Source organism: Mugil cephalus, chromosome 2 (genome assembly GCF_022458985.1).
Source record: "Mugil cephalus isolate CIBA_MC_2020 chromosome 2, CIBA_Mcephalus_1.1, whole genome shotgun sequence".
In the NCBI taxonomy this organism is placed as follows: Eukaryota; Metazoa; Chordata; class Actinopteri; order Mugiliformes; family Mugilidae; genus Mugil; species Mugil cephalus.
In genome coordinates this window covers 23,337,095-23,359,617 of record NC_061771.1, presented here as the reverse complement: position 1 = coordinate 23,359,617, position 22,523 = coordinate 23,337,095, and the positions used below count along the sequence as shown (strand labels likewise).

The following is a 22,523-nucleotide window of genomic DNA, read 5'->3' as shown; positions in this document are numbered from 1 at the left end:
GTTTACAACCGGCTTTCTAGGTCTGGCTGCTGCCTGCTCCACTCCGACGGTCAGATAGATTACAGCTCCGTGGGCACTCTCCTGGCACTCATGTAAAAGAGGAGCTGTAAGTGTGGGTCGGCGGCTAACACCTCTGTCACTGGCCTCTTCCTTTACTAATGCGCGTACAACACGGATATAGACACAAACAAAAAATAGACAGAGGCAATCACACACACACACACACATACTCTCCCTCTCTCTCTCGTTCCGAGTTTCCAAATGCCAAACAGCCAATGGGGTGTCATGTTTCTGCACAGTCATAGAGCGCATGTAGGACACAAACACACATACAAACATAGAAAGTCATATTTAGAAGCTAATGGAAATGTCAGCCTTTCAAAAACAGAAAAGAGGGCATTCCTCAAAGGCCAAACTATGTGTGTGGGGGAGTGAGCGTCTGCTTGGGTGATACATGTTATGGCTTTAAAAGGCAGGCGCACCAATGCTGTATTTAAAATAAAAGCCTCATGTAAGTCGGTGCTATTTTCTGGAAAGGGAATTTAGGCCTCCATTAACAAAGCTGATTGATTGGCCCTTGATTAAGGTCTTGAGGCAACATCCTTTTCCCCAAATTCAATATGTGCTAATCCTTATTAAATTACATTTTACTCGTCATCCTATTAAACATTCAGTCTATTTAATCATCCTAAAATTCACGCTAAAGTGTATTTAATTATTTTTTAACATTTAGTTATTTCATTCTTTGACGTTTTTCAAACTGATGGAGAGATTAAGTAGGAGCCCCTATATTAACCTCAACCTAGCGCTATTTATAAATATACATTATTATTAACATTTTGCATTTAATATTAATCTATCCAAATAATACACAGGTTTAAATATTCATTTTTTAAATTCAAACTTGTGCAACAGTAGGGTGACTGTGCTGGAACAATGTGGGGGAAAATTAAAAAAGAAAATGTATAAAAAATGTCTAATCAACTAAAGACCCTCTAGGAGTCTTGGACTCCCTGTTAACATCAATTTGGAAATTACTCAAATGATTGATATTAAGTCTACACTCTTAATTTCAACCATAACACATTATTCAAACTACGTCTAATCCTTAGTATAAAATAGTTTCTTTTTTTTTTTTTAACTAATTAATTCTCTAGTTCAGTGCTGCCCGATTCCAGTCCTCGGGGGCATGTTTTCGATGTTTCCCTCCTCCACCACACCTGATTCAAATGAATGGCTCCACTACAAACACCAGACCTAAAATCAATGCACGAAAAAAACAAAAAGTAAATCCTCCTTTTTTTATTTCTAAAACTGATCACTGAACAAATCGTATAGTGGATATAGATTTTTTCACTGGCAGAATAAGCAGCACCAGATTGTTCAGGTGAATGCTGTGTCTATCCACTGAGCCTGAGATTCTTGCCGCACTCTGCTATTACGGACATGCTCATCATGCCAGTCAGGTCGCGCTGACCCAGCTTCTAATGTTACCACTTGTCACAAAAATTATGAATCAATACACATTCGGCGGGTGCGTGACATTTCCACGGCCTCGCCAGCAGACGGGACGAAACAACTTTTAAATGTGAGACTGTCTGTGGCGTGACATTTGAATAATTTAAGCGTTTTTTTAGCGTTCCGCGTCAATTCTGAAATGTCACCGCGACGGCAGATATTACGCAATCTCATTAGAGTGTTTTCCAGAGAAACACACAAACACAGGCTGATGGAAATCTCGTTTTCATCTGTAAGTGAAAGCTTCATTTAGCTAATGGATGTTCAGCCCAACACGGCTGGGTGTAGCCTCCCCGGGCAGGGAAAAAAAAAGAAAACTATTGCGCTCCGCAGATTATTACTTAAGCTCCTTTGACCGCTGACCTCTGTTATAATCACACACGGTAATAAATGCTCACGTTTGTCTGGTGCTGCTTTACGAGTCCAAATCTCACAGAATAATGAATGTTGGAGTAAAAAAAAAAAAAAAAAGAGGAAATAATGTAAATGCATGCAGATTAAACAGTAATATCACTCACCAAGGATTAACATTAGGGTAGATTAGAGGGGAGGTCTGACCTTTTTTTTATCATGAAAGAGTCACCCTGAGACTCTAAAATTCACAAAGACATCGCAACTTTATTCTTATTATTTTATTTATTTGCCTCGTTCATAAAATCTGTGGAGCCGAGAAGCACGCACTGACTGCTGCGCACTGCTTTGGTAAGTCACGAGTATCTCTCACTTCCTCTCTTGAACAGACTTGGAGAGCCGTCTGCTTTGGCTGCCAGACCCCGGCCCTCGCCGCTCCTGCTCCCACTGCTGCTGCTGCTCTCTAGGATTCCACTCTTCGGTTATTAATGAACACACTGCTGAGGAATTCCTGAATGGCACTGCAGCTTCCTCCGGTGACTTGCCGAAGTACGCGTCGAGCAAAAAGGAAACATTAACGCTCTTTATTGTGCACAATCGCCGGCAAATCGACTGTTACAGTCATTTAACCAGGCTGCCCTTCTTAGATTTATATCATTTCATGCGGGTTGATGCTCTTATCGTCAACCCCCCCACCCCCGCTGGATGCGATGCTGACAGTACTGTTTCAGATAATGGCTCTGTAATTGAGCGCTTTTCCACTGACATGACTCCGATCCACTCAACGGTAATGGTGTGTTATTATGGCATTTCTGGTAATTGGCTGCTTTGTGGGATTTCAATCAGTTTTAAAAGGCACCGTGTCGAGCGGATCTTAGAAAGAGGTTAATCGGTGAAGTCGATGCCACTGACTGAGGTCACGCACTTTTACCAGAAGGTGACGACGGTGACGTTTGCTTCAGTTTGACCAAACCCCAAATCTTCTTCCTTTACATGTTCACCAAAAGAAGTTTCAGAAAATCTAACTTTAAGCTGTTTATGAAGGCGAAGCCAGAAGCCTTAGATTGTGTTAAAAGCACGGTCACATTATTATTATTAAACTACATGCCAGGAGCAGGAATGGACATAGTAGACTTTCAAGAACTTGTACTTGTATGTGTGTAATCCTTAACATGCATTTAAACATCGACCGCACACATGCAGATAGTGGTTGGAATAAACTGATCTGTATGACTAAACTTAGACTGACAACATAATATTCTGACCTCTATATACACACACACACACACACACACACACACACACACACACACACACTTTAAGTCAGGGCACCCCTGGGATGTATGTAAATGTCACTCACGTTGATGATCACCTGACAGAGTCTCAAATGTGATCATCTGACTATTACTATGAAGGGCAGGGATCTCCTGTTGCAGGGCATGAGGTATGTGTGTGTGTGTGTGTGTGTGTGTGTGTGTGTGTGTGTGTGTGTGTGTGTGTGTGTGCAGTCAGACTTTACACTTGGTGCACAAAACAAATCCATGGTGCCAGTGACAACAAACAATTGAGCTATGAGTGGCCAGATGCCACTCCCTGCTTTTCAACCAATTACAGACCCGTGTATAAATAGCTGCTGTTTATTTGCTGGAGAACAACAAAAGGGCAGCAGTGATGAGGAGGTAGAAGATCTGGTGTGCGACGCCAAAACGCACACTCACGTACACTCACATAGCCTCATGCACCGTGATCCTTTAAGCTATCCTTGCCTTGTGACTGCTGTAAATCACATTGAGGGGGGTATATCGCCCACTCTGCTCCCTACTTCTCAGTGGAATGTGGTCAAGGGTGTGTTTGTGTGTGTGTGAACAGCTGTCAGAGGGACACAGGCCTCTCCAGTGCTGCTGGGCCTGCCGGTCAGTGTGTGTGCTGGAGAGAAGGGGAAGGCGGTAACTGTAGATGTGTGGGGAGTTATAATGTGGGGATGTATGGAGGGGGCCTGGCGGGTTGAGGTATGCGCTGACCCAGCTCAGTCGAGCGATGCGACCATGACTCAACAAAGTGGAGGCCAGCTTGAGCAGGTTTGACAGGCAGACCAGCTAAGTGCTCTGACCTGCTGTGCGGTATGCACCAATCATGACCACCTTCCTAATATTGTGTAGATCGCCCTCATCAGAGATTGTACATGGGCCTTCTGAGCCACAGTGTCGTTAGTAGGGGCCTTTGGGTCCTCTGTGAATCAGGCTTGTTCCAGTGCATGCTACAGATACTTAATCAGTTTGGGATGTAGTGAATGTGGAGGCCAGGTCAGGAGTTTTTCCTAAACTGTTTTTGTGTCTGTGTCAGGCTGCATCCTGCTGGGGATGGCTGCTGCTGCCAAGGAGGATCATTGCTATGGGGTGGGGGGGTGTGGTTTAGGTGTGTGGTACGTGTCTCAGTGACATTCACACCAATGCCAGGTCCAAATGTTTCCCAGAAGAGCAATGAATTGACACAAGTCACACTGTTCAATGTCATTTACTGTCCTGTCCGGTCATAATGTTGTGGCTGATCGCTGTAGTTTATAGAGTTTTTCACCAACTGCACCACAAGTCACCACTTTCTGTTTTGTCTTTTCATTACTTCTGTGCTGGATTACTTGTGATCATTTAACAGTGGACATATTGGTCAAAGTGAAAGTCAAAGATTTACTCTCTCAAAAATTATTAGAATATGTTCCTTGACAGCTTGAGTCTGATTTTCTGAAATCTCATCATGTAAAGCACTGGGTTCTGTGGTCCTGATTCGGTGCAGTTTGATGAACATCACGTACAACAGCCAGGAACCGTTAATCGTTTGGCACCAGATGTGCCAGATGTAGCTGGTGCTGAGGCTGGGGAGACGTGCTCTTACCTGGTTACAGGTGCCAATGTCCACTCCATTTTTCAGGAATTCGAGAACTTTGTCAATGTTCCCTGCCCTGGCAGCCCGGAGGAAACTGGTGTTACTGTCCGACTAGAAAGGTGAAGACAGAAAGGGCGTGATATTAGAGGCGCATGTGGCAAATGCTGTATGAAGATAAACACAAGGCCAGCTGTTCAAGTCAGGCAGTACTTTATATTACTCAGCAGATAAACACAAATAAACAAAGGTCTATTTGAATTTTGATTCGATTTAATTTCATAAAAAAATAAATAAATCAAGTATGCAGGAATTCCAAGGCTCTATGGTCCAAATGCTTGTGCCACTGTGAATGTAGGCTGTTCTAATTTTAAACATCAGACATCCGGGCTGCACAAAGCAGCTGCGACACACACACAGTCATGTTTCCATCACTTCAGGCGACATTACTCTGACTTATTTTTATTTTTACAGGAAAGAAAAGATACCCCAATGTCTTTCTAGATTGCACCCCTTCAATTTTGATTGACACTGAATTCCTTAAAAGTCTTGACCTACTTCTGTTTCTCTTTAAAGGATGTAAGAGAAGAAGGGAACTGTCCGCATGCCCTTTTCCTCTGACACGGGATCAATATCAACTGTAAACACAACTTGAGCATAACTACGGAACCATAACCCACAGCACAGCTACAAATAGCTCACCACAACGGTTTAGGGCCTGAATGACATCGGCTTTGACGCCAATTTTAATATATAAAATACTCTTAAAGATAAATAATCTTACATTATTTTAATACTGGATTTAAAAAAAAAAGTCAATTCACCAGATTAGATTATTTGCAGGATAGCCACTCAATAAATAAATCTTAATACACAAATATGCAGTAACAGCACGATACAATTGCAGACTTTAAACTTTAGCGGCAATTTAAAAAATAAGAATTATTTTTGACTAAAAGAAGGAAAAAATTTGAAAAATAGTAAAAGTGGACATTGGATTAAAGCTGACACATAAAAATGTGTCCAGAAAAGTGAAGTGAAATTTTTAAGCACACAAAAAGAAAAGCGATAACTGACAAACTGGAAATGAATGATGCCGTTTCCGACTGAACAGTAACTTAACTGGTTGATTACTGTCAAAGTAACTGCTTTCAATTTACTGGCTGCCTGAAAATGGCCAACCAGTGGCTGATGATGAGATTTGCTTCCAAACGTGGGTTCATTTCAGACAGCTGACATTTTCAAACATGGTAAAGTAGTAATATAAATACACACTGATTGTCATTTCATTGTTCCCTCGTAAGTAGGAGTCAAAACACTTGCAGATTACTACTGGGCGCTTTGACCTGAGGGAATGCTGACAGGGTTTTAAACTCTTGTTAGCGGGGTTAAGGTTTTACCGTGTCAGGGTGTTACCCTGTCACATCAGCACGATGGAACTCCTCGCTACATGTCAGGAATGAGGACACGCCCCTCTCTGCGGGATCAAGGGTCAAACCCCTGACATGAGACGTCACCGCACGCACACGCATAAACACACCGCCAGCAGAGATTAACACGTTACAATAAGGGAAGTGTGCAGCGTGAGAATCGGAAAACACAAAAGTCATTAAAAGGAGCAGGCACCGTGTCTTCTCCGACTCTTACCAGTAAGTAGTCGACTTCAGATCGACCGCTAGCAGCCTCGTAGTAATCGGTGTGTTGGTTCACGTCACTGTTACTCCCAGTGGTCTTCAAATTGTGTTCAGATCCACAGGCTTTACATGTCGCTGCGTTTCCCATGGTTACCATCCAAATCGGACGAGAACTTCCGGACTACGCGTGAACACTGTGCACTTTCTTCACTTACTTTTACGACTGTATGGTATCATCCACCCAAGTAAAATCCTTTGTGGCTTCTCACTTTGCAACCTCAAAGTGAAAACAGCCTTTCCATCCTTCTCCTGCATCAGTCAGTCTGACGAAGCATTAAAAGTGTGCAAACTTTCCACTCAAACTTAATACTACATCACATCGAAACTCCACTTCCTTTTCTACTTGACAACGCTATATCCCCTCACTGTTGCCTTTCATCCCTCGGCCTCTTTTCTCAGAGTGAGTGCACCATCTAGTCAGGGCCCTGTCCTTCCTGCCTCTACTTCCTCTGCTGCTCCTCTCTCTGTAGGACAACAACTGCAACCATAAACATTTAACCCTCTCCGTCTCTCCCATCTTGGCTATTTTTACCACTACACATCGGCAATTCTACCAAGTCACCAGCCCCTGTGCCGCGTGTGACCGGGGTGGGGTGCGTGACAGCTGGTTTTGGGATAGAATGCGGACTGCACGGTCTGCGGTGCTCTCCAGGAAGTCCGACGCTCGTGACGAATGGACAAACCTTCAAACCTCTTTTACTGTACCTCATCAACATACTGAGTTTTTGAAAGCCTCCTTCGTGCAGCTTGGTGGTGCTTTTAAGTCATAGTGATTTATTTTTATTTTTTTATTTAATGTTATACGATAATGCACTGGAATGGATGTGCATAGGGAAAGATCATTGCCGCCTGGCGCTGTGGTCTAAACTTACCTTACTCATCAGAAATAAGGCTCTGAGCTCACACGGCATCTAACACTCAGAGAGACATTACAGATGGAGTCAGGTGTCTTGACGCGTTTGCATTTACTGCACATCTCGTTCGTGCGTTTGCCAAGCAAGCGGCACGACGTTGATTTGATTGAGATCCAGCCGTAATCTGCACATGTCCAGGAGGCTTGCAGATTGACCAGGAGTGAGTCATGTAATGAACCGTCCTGGATTATGAACTGAGCTCTGTCCAAGTGCACGCTTACACTGGAAGCAAATCAAACCTCTACTGTGCGTGGGAAACATCTCATTAGCAGCTGCATGTCTGTGCACGCAAGGTCACTAATGGAAGCTTATGAACCCTGTCTTGGCTAGTATTGTAGTGAAAGTGAAAAATAAATATTAAAAAAAAAAAAAAATCTTTATGGTAGGAGATAAATAATAAGGACAAAGTATTCCAGTGCAATAGTTTTAGCCGCTTCCCTGTACATGGTCAACTGTGCACACGCCCACGACCCACAACACGAGCAGTTACAGTATGTTCTTAGAGTAAAAAGGACTGTGTCATGGGTGGCAACCCTACGTGGTTGTGTGATGCGTTTTACCAGACGCTTCCGCTCAGCTCTTTCTCGCTGCCGTCTCCTCCTCTCCCTGGCTTTTTGGAGAGCTCTGTACTCCGGATGCTGCTCGAGCTCGCGAGCCTTCTTCAGATGGGCTGCAGCGTGAGCCATGACTTCAGCCTGACGCTTTTTACCAGGAGCTTAAGATCAACCTCAGTCTGAAGCGCAGTAATGACATTAAAGTGTGAATATGTGATTTTTAAAGAGTTATTCAGTTTCCTGCTGCATAAGCCCCATGCAGAGAAGAGCTTCAAGGAACGTTTCAAATTCTTCCAAAAAGACTGAAACTAAAGCAACTTTAGAAAAATCCCCAGCAGCAAAAATACAATAAAATAATCAAAAAATTTGTGTTCTTCAAAAGCCAGGAAACGGTGGAAGGATTTGCATGTTCTCAAGTGAAATCATTGATCCACAAATGGCAAACGCAAAATAAGACACAGTCCCGCTCAAAAAAGGAAATGGTGACTGAAAAGGGCTGGTGAATGATAAGAGCAAGGCACATCCACTCACTCATCCCACAACACACACACACACAACAACAACACACGCAGGGAATGATCCCCTCCAGATGTGCATGAAAGCCCAATTCCATGTGAACAGATGTGTCTGCACAATAGGTGTGTGTGTGTGTGTTTTGCCCGTGTGTGTGTGTGTGTGCACGCGCACGTGCATGCATGTGAGTATTACTGTGCGTGTGCGTCACTGTCACAAGAGAGTGTTTATTGTGTAAGGGGTTTAGTGAGGCTGCATGCCAGCGGCCAGCTGAGTGCTGCAGCCCCAGATACCCTCTCGGTGACCATTCAGGGTGGGGAGGAACGGGGGCCTGCTGGGAGAACAAAGGGTTAAAAGATGATGGGGATTAAATGAGGAGAGGAATGGGAGAATCGGGAGAAAATAAGCTGAATATTAAATATGTCATGAGGAATTTTCTGATCCTTTCACATATATATATATATATATATATTTATATAGACATTGTGTATTTACTAATTATATTGTATAAGATCTAAGCAAACTATTTACACTGATTTCCCTTCAAAATCTGTCCACTTGTTGGACAATAAAGGTTAAAGGTAAAACTTTCTGAAAGAGTTACACACTTATGTTATTACATTAGTGAGACTGCTAAGATACTGACGGTCTTTTTGTGCGTCACAGTTAATGCCACCATCGTCTATCCATTAAGCAGGTGGGTATGCAGACACTTAACAGTGGGTGCAACAAAAAGTGCAAAGGAAAAAGTTGTTTCAATGGCACAAATCTAAACAATAAGCCGCAAGGCACGTGACAAAAAAAAGGCTTTTAGGATGAGAATCGGGGTGAAGTTGGGTACAGGCTGTTCTTCTATGAGCCAGCAAAGAGGAAGGGACACACCACTCCATCTAGAGGGGGTGGACCAAGAAGCACAGAACAGTGGCGCCCAATCACCTGTGAGTTACAGGCTTTCCCCCTACGGTGGTGCCAGAGTGGGTCGGTCCAGATCGCGACTGCAGTGCACTGCGCCGTCAGTACCGTGCCTGATGGAATTTAATTTGACAGCTCGTGCGTGTGTGTGTGTGTCCAGCAGCGGCCGTGTGTCAAGGTCTCTCTCTCTTTCTCTCTCTGTCAATGCAGCTATATTAGGGGTTTGAAATTTCAGCACCAGGGACAGGGACACAATCTCACACCTCTATTTCTGTTCACACATTGTGCCTGACGTGTTTCCACGGGCTCAGCATCAGCAACAGCAACATTTCCTTCTGCTAGTAATCATGAATGGAACAGATCTGCTGAATCAGTCCACGCAACAATACGGTCTAAATCGTTCTACCCCGGTGCACTTAACCTGAGTGCTTCACTTAGTTCCATGTCAATCCTGCTCGGAGGGAATACACACGGCTGTGGGATTACGGTCCTGCTCCTTTTGCACTCTCTGCTGGCAACACAGGGAATCGGACGTTCTGTTTTTTAATGCAACAGCTTTGGATCTTTGATTCGAATCAATATAGAAGAAATAAAAGGACATTAATGATCACTCCATTAGTGTAATTTTTCCTTGTCACAATTTTTATTAATTAATAATTTTAATTTATTTATTTTTTTCGGCAGCAGTGGAGTGATCATGAAAAAGAGAAAAATAATAATAAAAATAGAAATAAAATAAAAAAAATATATAAATAATAAAACAGTAATAGAAATTTAATTTTAGATTTTTGTAAAAAAAAAAAGTAAAGTGTTTAAATGTTGGAATTTTAATGATGTTTACTCATTTTAGCAATGTTTTATATTCATGACATATTTTAGTTGCTGCTGTAAAGTTGTGTATTAGCTTCTCTGTGTTTTATACCCGACGTGTTAACAGTGGTTAAATGCGGACACAGATCGTCTCATCTTTTAAAACACAAACAACCGTGTTACTTGAAATGTTGATTTAACAAAAAAAAAAATCTATAATCATTGATCAGCACGTCAGTTGATCCACGGCTGCTTGTGCGCGTGCAGTCTGTCATCGTGCGTCCTTATTAACAGAATCTGCTGATCACTGATCTCTATCGATCACTCACGCAGGATAATAGGGATTAAGAGAATATATTATACTCTAACAAAGAGAGCGTGTGCATCAATGTGTGTGCGTTGCCCATTTAAGAGTCAGATTACATCGACTGGGGACTAGAAAGAAAGCTGAAGAGAACTCCTCCTTCTACTGGTTTACTGGATCTCACACGAGGGGATGGGTTAATGGCCTGCTTTCCATTTTATAGATCTGAAGGCTTTTATTTGGCCCATTAGAATGCTCTGATAGGCAGATATGGGAAACGCAGAGACCTGCACGTGTATCTGTGCCCGCGCCCGTCCAAGTGCTTCAAACTGTGTATAGCCAAGTGTTAAGTGTATGGCACAATCTCAATATCTTTGCTGCGGAATAATCACTCCACTGTTATAGACTGAAATGACGTCACCTGCTCAGCGAGACGTTACGTTTTTTCTTCGTTGGCTGCCAAGGCCCTTTATGGGCCAACTCCACAATGAGAAAGTCTTCCACGCTCTCACCTTATTGAGACGATTAGATGTAGCAGTGTTGGGAAATATTCTATTTACTTTATTTAATCATTAATCTATCAAACCTCTCCTTCTCCTGGTAAACAAAATAATAATGTCTGCAGAAAACCCTCTGCCATGACAAACCTATCAGTAAAGCATCTCAAAGTCAGTAAGTCCACGAGTGTCAACATTGGGGTTGTGTCTGTATTTAAAGAGGTGTGTAAAGTGCCATGTCACATGCACAAACACACACACATCTCCTTCTTTTCCCTCCTGGGGTCACTACAGCAAATCACCATCTAGTACCACCATCTTCCTCTAGACCTCCCGCCTGGCTTCTCTAACCCCGGCCTCCTTCAGCTACACTCACTATCCCACCCACCTCAATATATTCACTATCCTTCCTCTGAACACCAATCAAACCAAATCTTCTCAACCTGGCCACTCGTTTCTGGTCTTAAACACGCCCAGAGAAAACCCGACCATTGTCGGCTCTGCCGCCTCCAGCTCTTCCTCCGAGATCGCTGTTTGCGCAGCTGCCACGTAAACCTTTCCTTTCATTCTTGCTGTTGCTCTCTAATCACACAACACACCCGACACCTTTCTCCATCCATCTCCTCCTGCCTGCACACGCACGTTCACCTCTTTTCCGCTCTGGACTTATTTAAACATTTTGGTGCATTTAAGAAAGGGCTAGAAGCTGTGCGTTTTGTATTGATCATGGTTTTTCCTTGACTTCTGGGTTTAGCTTTACAATAACATAACAGTATGCAGCTGCAATTAATTCTCTTTATTCTTTATTATAGTTACCAAATAGTAGATCATATCTATCTGTAACATAAACTAAAGAATCTGCAGTGGTTGTTTCTTCAACTTATCTCTTATTCGGTTGCTGTTTTAGAAGGTGCCGTTGCCATTGTTTATGAACTGTTTGCCTTCCTAATGGAGCTACAACGCTGACGAGTCAGCTTCTGCCAAGCGATGAGCGTAATGCATCTAAGGTTTAATGGAGGGAGGATCTTTCTGCTTGAAACAACTCATTTAGACTTCTTCAAGCTTATACATTTTTCATGACCACAACATATTTTCCCTCGGCCCTGGCTGCTCTTCGCTGAGAAATGCTAGTTTTCATTTATTTGGTCTGAGTAATGCGTTACACTTATGCTATCCCGGTAAGTGAGCGAGACTTGAAAGCCTTCTCCACAGTAAGTACAAGACACGGACTGAGTCCTTCGAACTTTTCCAACAGCCTCTAAGCTAGAAGCGTCACGTGACTCGCAAGGCCAAATTCAGGGAGATCTGCAAATGTTTTTTTTCACGCTTGAACACATTTTTCATCGCTTTCAACACGCATGCATCACTGCCATCTTTTCTCACCACTGCTTGACAATTCTTGGTTTGCAACGAGACACAGAACACACTGAGACACAGAAACTTGTGTCTCAGCAAGAAAGCAGATATGTGTATAATTCCTGCAAAAAAAGAGAAGAAAATAATTAATAATAATAATAATACTAATATTTTAGTCTGATAAACAACCTGGGCCTCAAGTTTATGGATCCAGAAATCTGGAGGAATATTTTGGTATAATCTGTGTCCAAGACAACACCAGTCGTGCACTGCAGCTCAAAATATCCACACACAAACACACATCGCTCACTCTTTCCCTTCGGGTTATTGATTCTAAACTGCAGCTGAACCCTACACCACGCAGCTGTAACATGAGGATATCAGTGCTGCAGTTTTACCCGATTCCTATACCCGACTCCATGTTTTTCACTATTATATATATATATACACCATGGACCATATCATACGGTGTGAGCGAATGGCGATAAACAGTAACTCTGGTGTTGTCACAGGATTCGTGTGTGTGGAAGTATCGTGCCTCAGAAATGCCTCGGAAACAAACGATTTTGCACCCAAAAGTTAGTGTAGTGTGAAAACTGCTAGCCTACGAATGATCGTCCGTTCCCTTAAAAGTGCAGAGCAGACGCTGCAATAGATTTGCGTGGATATTATTTAAATGTCAACTCATTTTTTAGACTCTTTTACTGCTCGGGAAAGGTCAGCGTCATAAAGCACACAAACAAACACGCTCCCCTATCCCCTCTCTCTCCATGACTGCTTCGCATGAAAACTAAATCAAGCAGAGTCAAATTTAATAGCGAGCAAAGACAAAGCGGCCGGTCAAGAATCCAGATCGGGCCACACCCAAAAAACACTGAGTAATGATGCTGAGACACTGGGAGGGAGGGGTTGAATTGAGAGGGGATAGAAAGATGGCATACATAACCTTGATACGGTCACATGATATGCCCCGGAGAGAGAGCCGACTGGAGGAAGAGAAAGTCCAGGGGGCCACGCCCTGTCGTGACTGAAGCATTACCATGTTTACACGCCAACAGGAGCGAGCGCACAAAAAATGGCAACTCCTGATTTGGGACTTAGCTGATTTACCAGGAGCAGGACATGCTCCGTTTGTCCTTCGAACGCATTAACAGCCCTACCCGCTTCCGCAGACTGACGAGCAGCAACCCCTCAGGCGCATGGCAGCGCCACATTAACTGATTACTTTTTTTTTTTTGCCACATTAGGCCAAAGCCTAACATTTTTCCACAGCAAACTATGACCGCTGTAGAAGAAGATCTAAGCCCAGAAATGCAGAGTAAGCACCTGCTTACAGTACGTGCATAAATTAAGCATTCGCTTCCTGGAACTGACACCAGGTTTGCGCTGCGTTAAGTCTAAGAATCTGTAAAACGCAACCCTTGCAGCAATGCATCCACCAGGATGCGTGAGGACTGGTGAAATACCCGCTAACTTGCCGTCGTAATAATTTACAGCTTTCCCTTTGAAGTGCTGCCCCCTGGGAGCACGTGACGTCAGCCTGTGGTCCTGGTTAAGTAGATGCGATGGGGGCCTCCTGGAAAGTACAACAATCAGCCACAACGTTAAAACCACTGACAGGAGAAGTAAATAACGTTTTCCATGTTGTGAGAATACAATGTTCTGCTGTTCTGCTTTTAAACCTGGCATTCGTTTGACGTGTACCACCCACCTAGACCAGAGAAGCCACCCTGACGCATCAATCCGTTATCTACAGTTAGTTTGGGATTCAAAGTAAATAAAATTATATTTTTTTGACACAAGATCCCCCAGATTCTCCTCATTCTTACATAACACACAGAGAAACTCTCAGTTTTCCCACTCTGACCCACTCCTCATCAGCCGGCGCCGCTGAAAAATGCCAGCAGTATATCTTACTCCCATGTGACGGCTGATCTCATCCACCGCCAGACGACGAAGTGTATTGGGGTAGAAACTAGTTTCACCTCCTAGCTGGACGTGTTATGAATAATGAAATGTGTGACCTAAAATTCGCAGCAGCGCACAGTCATACCAGGAATGCTGAGTGATGCTGACAAGACTCAGACTGAGGGAGAAGAGGGGAACAACCGGGCGGACAATCAGTCGCATGTAACATCTGTGGGCGAGAGGAAGAATAAAAACAGATGGGAGCAGAAGGCGCAGATGATTAGGAGTCATCATTTTTATGCTGTAAGCGTATGCCTTTGCTGGGTTGACTGCACCGCCGTTGCATCGCAGCATCTTTCTCAGCATGTGACAAAAGCAGTTCGATGTTTCGCCGCTACTTTTTGTGTTTGTCTGCTCTCAGCGCCGTGAGCCATGCTATTCTCGGCGGCACGGCGAAGAGCTCAGATGTGCTTTCCTGAGCGAAGGCCTTCACTCTCGCGAAATTGAACGCGAGGGGCGGCCGAGAGACGGGGAGAGGAGGGGTAACGTTAGGAAGGAGAGAGCACATTTACATGTAGGTGTTCTGAGAAGTCTATTGATCGCCAACCCCGCCCTGCTCTCTCTGCTCCTGTCTGTTTCCATCTGACGGGAAACAGCGTTATAAGGCCATAATGAATAATTAACTTCTAAATGCCTCCCACTCCCCCAGTCCAAAAACACCTGCCCAACATGGAGGAAAGGGCACAACTCAAGACAGTATAATATTTCTATATTCTAGCTCGTGTTACTCATATTCCGCAGCCGTGGATGTGGATGTTAATAGCCGGTGAGTTCATATCCCTGCTTATAAAAAGTGCTTCGGCTTAATGGGCAACGTCTGACCTACACAAGGAAAGCACAATGACGAGGAACCATGACTCATCAAGTTACGCTACCTCTGCCACCGAACGTAAGCCTGTGAGTGATGCTGTCAAACATATAGGACGCCACAGTTAGCTATGAGGCACCTCTACAGCCAGAGACATCCGCTCCAAGATACACCAGGAATGTCAATACCTTGTTTGTCCCCAAATATGGACGACCCTCCGTGGATTTGGATCAGTGACAAGGAACGCCAGCGCTTCTCTCACCGCCCAATCACCACCAACACTGCATGGACGCTCATACTTAGCCCAGAAAAGATCAAGTGGCCGTTGCTTGTGGATTGCATCATTTACAATGTGGCTCCTTGATATTTGAACTGCTGAGTACCGGACCTAATATGGCCTCTCTTTTAGGCGAGTTCAGCCAAGTGGGGCGTGAATATTTAGGTGTCAGTTCCCCGGGTCAACTTTACTAGAATGTGCTAGGGCTGAGATTATGTTGCAATTATTCGACTGTGATTTGTCGAGGGCAGAGCTCTCGGAAGACGTTTAGCGAGAAAGGGCTCGGTGCTTCATCGTCTTCACATCCCTGGTTGCTCATGATGTGGATACAGTCCAGCCTCAGTGCGGTGTATTTTCTGGGCATGGCCTGCCCTTAACAGTTACTTGGACAGTATTTTTGAGGTGTTCTCTCAAATCTGTAAACAGCTCCTGATTTCCATACAGTCGTATTTGGCACACCACCCCACAACAGCAAGGCTACGACCGTGCAGCCTAATGCTTTGGCATTTGCTGATTGCCCGTAGACGGATTCTCTTTCGCTGGAAATAAAAAGTTCCATTGTCCCTGCGGTCGTTAAAAGAGGTGCATTCTTTTCTGTGTTTGGAGAAACTGATACAAAATATGCACCTTGACTTGAAGCCATTTTCCATACTTTGTTTATGGTTTCCCCTTCAATTGAAGGCTTCAAATTTGGAGACGTTCTTTTTTTTTTTCTGGCATGTATTTGTTGGTGGGGCGGATGTGGGGTACAAGGGAGTGCCCTATATTCACAGGACAATAAGTTGAACACTCAAAAATACCTTTAGGCTTGTTTACTCCTTTGAGAAGTTCAGACCAAACAAACAGTTGGAATCTTTGCTTAAAAAGTACAGTCAGCATACTTAATAAATGAATTTGCTTGCTGTCAAGTTGACTCATTGTTGCAATTCTGAAGTGTGCTATTTCACATCTGACTCTGGGAATGAATATTTTAGCAGTTTCACAGCATCTTGAGTTTGAACAATGAACTAATTATTAAAAATCATCCAACAATGATTAGTCAAAGCGAGGCATTAGTTCACTCATTTACATATGTGGCATGTGATGACTATATTAAATACAAAGAGTGCATTAAGAAAAGTTAAGCAGGGGCTTTCGTTTTCTCAGAACCACTTATGAGGCGTACTCAGAACTACTTCACGGCGTGTAATGGACACGCAGAGCTTGCTGAATCATGGCCTCATAAGAGTCGGTACCGAGTCCATGTTTCACAGGAAACAATTATAAATTCTTAATGGTGTTTGGTAACTATCAATAGAGGTACTGTTGTGGTTGACTTGAGGTCATTTCCAGGTTTCTGCATAAGCATTTACAACCAGGCAAGCACTCTAACTGCTCCGGTAAATACCGATATGCACCGTAATGCTCCAGATGCAATCTGTGTGACTGCACCCACAGCGAACCAAATCTCCCCAACATTTCCATCAGACATTATGCACGGCTGCGGTCATGTGTGGGTGTGCACCGATGTAGCTGTTCTGAAGTAATGTAATGAAGGCCACGGCTCCATTAGGACTCCCTTCCTGCAGAGTCCCATCATGTCACTCCCAGCGGAGAAAGAGAGACGGACGGATAGGCAGGCGGATACAGAGAGGCACAAGAGAGGCGGAAAAGAGACAGATGAAAATGTCAAAGGCCGCAGTGTAATCTGACCTCCTGGCACATCAGGAACCAGTGGGGAGGAGTGTGGGGCAAACGAGGGGGGTGGTGGGGGGGACAGAGACAGAGGGGGGCATTTTGCAGAGAAATGAGAGGCAGAAAAAAAAATGGCAGCCAAGAAGAGAAGGAAAGAACTAGGGTAAAGAACAAAGTCCCCACATTAAGGAAGTGAGGAGAAGAGCGGATTTGGGGAGAGGAGAGAGGCACTGCAGAGTGAAAAAGGAGGGAAGGAATGCGGTGAAAGAGAAACTGCCAAACAAAGGGAAGCACTTTCGAGCAAGTTTACTTGAAAGGGGATCTTCCTGCCAAGCTGTGAGAATAAGAAACACAAGCTGCCAAAGTCATCTCTAAATCTAAACTGAGAAGGTATTTTTGTCTGGAGATAAAGAAACGTGTCATTTAAACTTCCGTTAGGACACGCCGCTGCAGGACACAGTACATATTTCCATTATCAATGTCATAAAATCTTGTCCTCGGTTGATCTCTGCAAACCGAGCACTGAAGTCTCCATTATTTAACCACGGGGGAGCGAGGCAGGGGGGCCGACATATTATGACGCAGTGCATGTATTGTTCGGATGGAGGAGAGGGCAGACTGCGGAGAGCAATCATTTAACACCAGCACCAAGCTGAGAGCCGAGGCCCAGTGACACTGGTCCACAGCCGTGAGCAGGAGATATGGAGACACAGCCACCCGCAGAGAAAGAAGCTATTTTTCTCCAAGACAATCACTCAAGAGACGGGCGGTATTTTTAGACCTGAAAGTAAGATCTTCACATCACAGTGTGTCCTCTGTGATTTCCTCACATGTCCTGCAAACTTGTTACTGTATCGACTCGTTCTGCATATCACACTTTTTTTTTATCATTCTCTTTAAGCCCCCGCCATCTTAAAGTCACTGCCCCCAAATGACAAATCACAATCAATGTGCCCCCGATTACCTTTTAGAAGTGCCATTCTCTTTCTTGCAAGTATAAATGATATATCTGAGGATAACAACCCGCTGTTCTTCATACTGGCCGTGATTAAAAAGACCACATGAATAGTGGCCTCTGCCAGTTTATAAGTACAGCTGCTCGAGCCTATAAACGGATCTTTGCAGGAGAAGATAATTATTCCCCCGCATCATCCAGGTGCCTCAGACAATGTGCCATGATAACAAATATGCACCTTAAACTTGGGCTGGGTGGTATATATATGTATATATGTTGGTTGTTTTGGTTGTTTTTGTTTAAAGTGACCAGACGTCTCAGATTTCTGGGAACAGCTCCCATTTTGGAAGACCTGTCCCCCGGCTATAGCTGTCCCTGAAAGTGTCCCCAATTTTTGCTTTAGGAATGAAAAAAAAAATGCTGGACGCAGACTACAAGTATTACAATATGAGGTTACGCTGCTGTTAACATTACATACATAGCAGTTTAAATATGAATAAATATGTCAAAATGGAGGAAACCGTAATTGTGCCTGTTTCTTCATTTCATCTTGATAACATTTTCTCCTTTTTTTCCACATCAGCAGGCAGTGCCAACACAGGGCTAGTGTGGGATTATTCTACAATATTTACTCATCATCACAGTAAAGTATAGCCCATCTTTAGTCAATTTACCGCATTAATTCCTTCCTCAATTCAGTAGATAATATTGTGATCATGTGATTATGCATGAAAAAAATAAAATAAAAAAAATACTGTACCATCAGAATTTTGAGAAATACCACCCAGGCCTAACTTAAGCTACATCCAACTACTTTGTACCTTAATGGGGAAGCAAAGAGAACAAATACAGTGCACTCTTGTTTGCCTTTTATGGGCCATCTGTGAGACTGGTACATTTGGATTTTGTAAAAGTGAACCTATAGAGGGAGCATGCCTTTTAAACAATTACCTGTTAAAGTAATTTTCCATGAGAAGATGAGATAAGCAACAAAGATAGGTTTAATTGCAGAGGTAAACAGGATGCTTCAGGTAAAAGTACAATAGTTCCTCCGTGTCAAAGCTAATGATGATTATATTCGGAAGATCAGAACGGAGGAGACAAGCTTATCCAGGTTGAGCTCATGAAACGCTGGTGAGTATTCATGAGAAGCTGTGAGATCTGCAGGTACAGATACAAATATGTGCACAGAGATTAGCTTCCAGCGTGACTACTTTTATCAGTTCAGCCTCCCAAGACGCCTCAACACTTCGTAGAACTCAAGATGTTTCCTTTGTGCTTTCGTAAAGAGATGATTATATGTCGAGCTGAAGTTCAGTGACCAGTGACTAATCTGCTTCTCCCCCACAATGCTCAAACGAGACGAACAAAAAGGACGTTACTATAGCAGACATCCTACACATGATGCCAAAAAACACACCTGGTTGAACCGTGCTGCTTTTCATTTTTCAATAGGATAACTCGCATCCAAGTATAGGAGCGCAAAGGCCCCACCCTAAAAGAAGAGCCTGAAGAGTGTTTGTCTTTGTGTGTGTGTGTGTGTGTGTTGGTAGCACTACAGTCCATTACTGAAATCACATTAGCTTCTGAGACTGCACCGAGACAGGAAACAACCCTCTACCATCTCCTGACTCACTTCGAATTGAATACACACACACACACACACACACATTACATGATCTAATCTAGGTGGTACCACTTAACATCCACTCTCCTGTTTATGCTGCACATTCGCGAAGAACCGACTCGTACCAAATGCACCAGCATGTGCCAGTTTCCTCCTTAAGACCAGATAAGGGCACCACCTGAACTTGAAGAAACACACTTATAGGATTCGGCAATAAGTGCGTGAGATGACGCTGAAGTACGCATATGAATAATGGAGGAGGATGTGATCAGAGTTTGAGTCCATATGAGGATAGAAAAGGTTAACAGCGATGACCACAAGTGGCCTGAAAGAGCACTTAAGAGGGCACACAGGGCACATTCAATCACACATGTACACTTCACAGCAATCCACTGGGCTGGGACTGAATCACACATGCAGGCAGACTTCACATTTCATTAAGTGCACCACCTAGACTGGCCTGTGTTTGGCAAAGACCACCTGGAACCAACAAGAGCTGGTAGAAACAAATCTTAAGAAGTCACATTTAGAGATACTCCCTGTGTGGCCTGTAAATATGACCTGGCTACCAACACACTGAACCTGTAATGATACATGTCACGTTGTAAATATTCCTCCTCACTAGTGGCAGTAATAATAATAACCACTGGCACAGTTGGCCTGTTTGGGTATCATCACACTCCCCCGAGGATCATCACTATAAGTCTCTTATCTGAACAGATGGTGTGTTCGCTGCAGATTTTTTATTCTTTTTTTAAAAAAAAAAATCTCACTGGTGGCTAATTCGAGCGCAATTTAATGCGACAATCCGAGAAAATCTGCCAGATCCGCTGCGCCCGTGTGTGATGGAGCACGGCAACGCCTTTTGACCGCTGCGCCTAAACGCGCGCAGCATCAGCGGCGCTTTGGTGCCGCTCGTTTCACGGCTGGCCGGGCCACCCGGCGCAGGCTGGAGCAGGCTGCGGACAGACTGACACCCACCTGCCGTATACGGTTCTGGTGCAACGGTGGTGGAGGTCCACCCTCGAGGGACGTGTTGCTCGACGAGGCCGTTTTCAAGTCCCGGTCGGAGCCGCCGCCCCTTGAGAGACATTCTTCTGGGCTACTTGACATCCCGTCTCGGGCTTGATGCTGCTGCTGCTGCTGCTGCTGCTGTTGGAAGAGACGTGGTCAGTGTTGAGGAAGAGGAGGAGGAAGAGGAGGAGAGGAGAGGAGAGGGGGGTCCTTCTGCCGGTGCAAGGTGGATTTTTGTGCAGATCTCAGAATCCGCGGGGCTCGGCAGGGCCCGGGATCATTCTGCGTCGTCGGAGACAGTCAGTGGTCAAACGTGACAAACGCTGATTCTTCTTCCAGAGAGTCGTACCGACACGAGCGCTCCCCTCTGTGCAGGGATGCTCCCGGTGTGTTGCTCTTGGCCTGTCTGTGTGATGTATGGACACGTGAACGCGCTTCGCGTGCGCTTCCCCGAAACTCCGCAGGATCGGTGTTGCCTTCACGGACGATCTCAAAACCTCACCATAACACCTTGATTGTCGTGATCACTCGTCGAGAGCGGACATTCACTGCGCAATTTCTACCGAAATACGAGGCACGCGTGGCTCTGAATAACAGTAAATATGCGGCTTTTGAACAGCAGCTACACTGACGCTCCAACGCGAAAGATCGGTTCTGCGTGGTCATTATAAAACAGCTGTCTACAGACTGTATTTGAATGCAACATCAAGTGGCGTGCTCCTGTTTTTCTTCTGATTTAGCCCCCACCCATACGGTTCTTCTGCAACAGTGGTCCAGCAGCTTCTGATGTGAAAGGTATCATGTGATCCCACGATTAAATAAACACTGGAAACATATGAAATCACCACTGCCCACAAACAATGGGTCGGCCTTAAATAATGTAGTCTCCTTCTTAGTTTTTCTTAGGCCCCGCATTGCCTGGGTTTCCTCATTAAGCCACAAATTTAATGGGGGTTGCCAGGACCAAATCAATAACGATGTCTTCCAGACGTTTGAAGACCAGGCAGGACACCGATGGAAGGGGGCAAAGAGGAAAAGAAGGAGGGGGAGGAGATTCAAGAAACCATGTTAAACTGGCAAAATGCCACTGTTTAGGATTGATATCTTCAGAAATTAAATCTCTTATTTTGCCTTTGTAATGCGATGCACACAGAGTGGTCCTGGATGGGCGTTGCCCTGTCTTAACCCCTGTAGGCAATTTAAAGGAGCTACTGAATAATCTGGATTACTGACAGTTCATTCCACCCGGAAGAGACGCAGGTTTTTAAGATGTAGTATGACTTGTCAGCACAAAGCAGTCATTAGTCATTAGTCATTCCTTCACTGGTACTGAAAAATCTGGTTGATTCCCACCTAGACCAGACCAGGCACCTCCACCCCATAGCAATGACACTACTTGATGTCATCAGACATCCCCAGGAGGATGCAGCCCAACACAAACCCACACACACAAAAGGTTTAACTCAAAACAAACAAAAAAAAAACATGAAAAACAGCACAAGGTTTTGACCTGGCCTCCAAATTCACTAGATCCCAAACTGATCAAGTATCTGTATGATGATAAACGGAGGCCACTCCCTTTAATCCATGGGGCCCAAAGGCCTCCCCACTAACAACATCTTGTTGCCATCTTGTTGAGTCACAACGGTTCTGGAGGAACAAGAGAGACCCACACAATATTAGGAAGATCATAAGAAACCACACTTGTTATCACTATAGATATAAAAGGAGCTTCAGGCCTACGCAGAAACTTATCAGAGCTGAATACTTGATAATGACCTGCAGGGTTAGACATTTCTTGATATGTGTGTGCAAGAGTCATTTACATTTAAAAAGTGTGTACATTTTTTTTGTTTGTTTGTTTGTAAGATATTTTTAGGGCTTTTGCCCCGGTATTAGA

At 44.1% G+C, this 22,523-nt stretch overlaps 1 protein-coding gene across 1 annotated transcript in view; it reads right to left on the bottom strand.

Annotated features, from left to right (window-relative positions):
* Window positions 1–21,633, bottom strand: part of ank2a (ankyrin 2a, neuronal) — a 74,744-nt gene extending 53,111 nt beyond the window's left edge. The window contains exons 1-2 of the mRNA XM_047576158.1: window positions 20,591–21,633; window positions 4,759–4,860 (exon numbers count right to left, since the gene is read on the bottom strand). Coding sequence (XP_047432114.1) covers window positions 4,759–4,860; window positions 20,591–20,722 — 234 coding nt within the window. The 5' untranslated portion in view covers window positions 20,723–21,633. The remainder of the gene's footprint in view (window positions 1–4,758; window positions 4,861–20,590) is intronic.
* Between the last annotated feature and the right edge of the window lie 890 nt (window positions 21,634–22,523).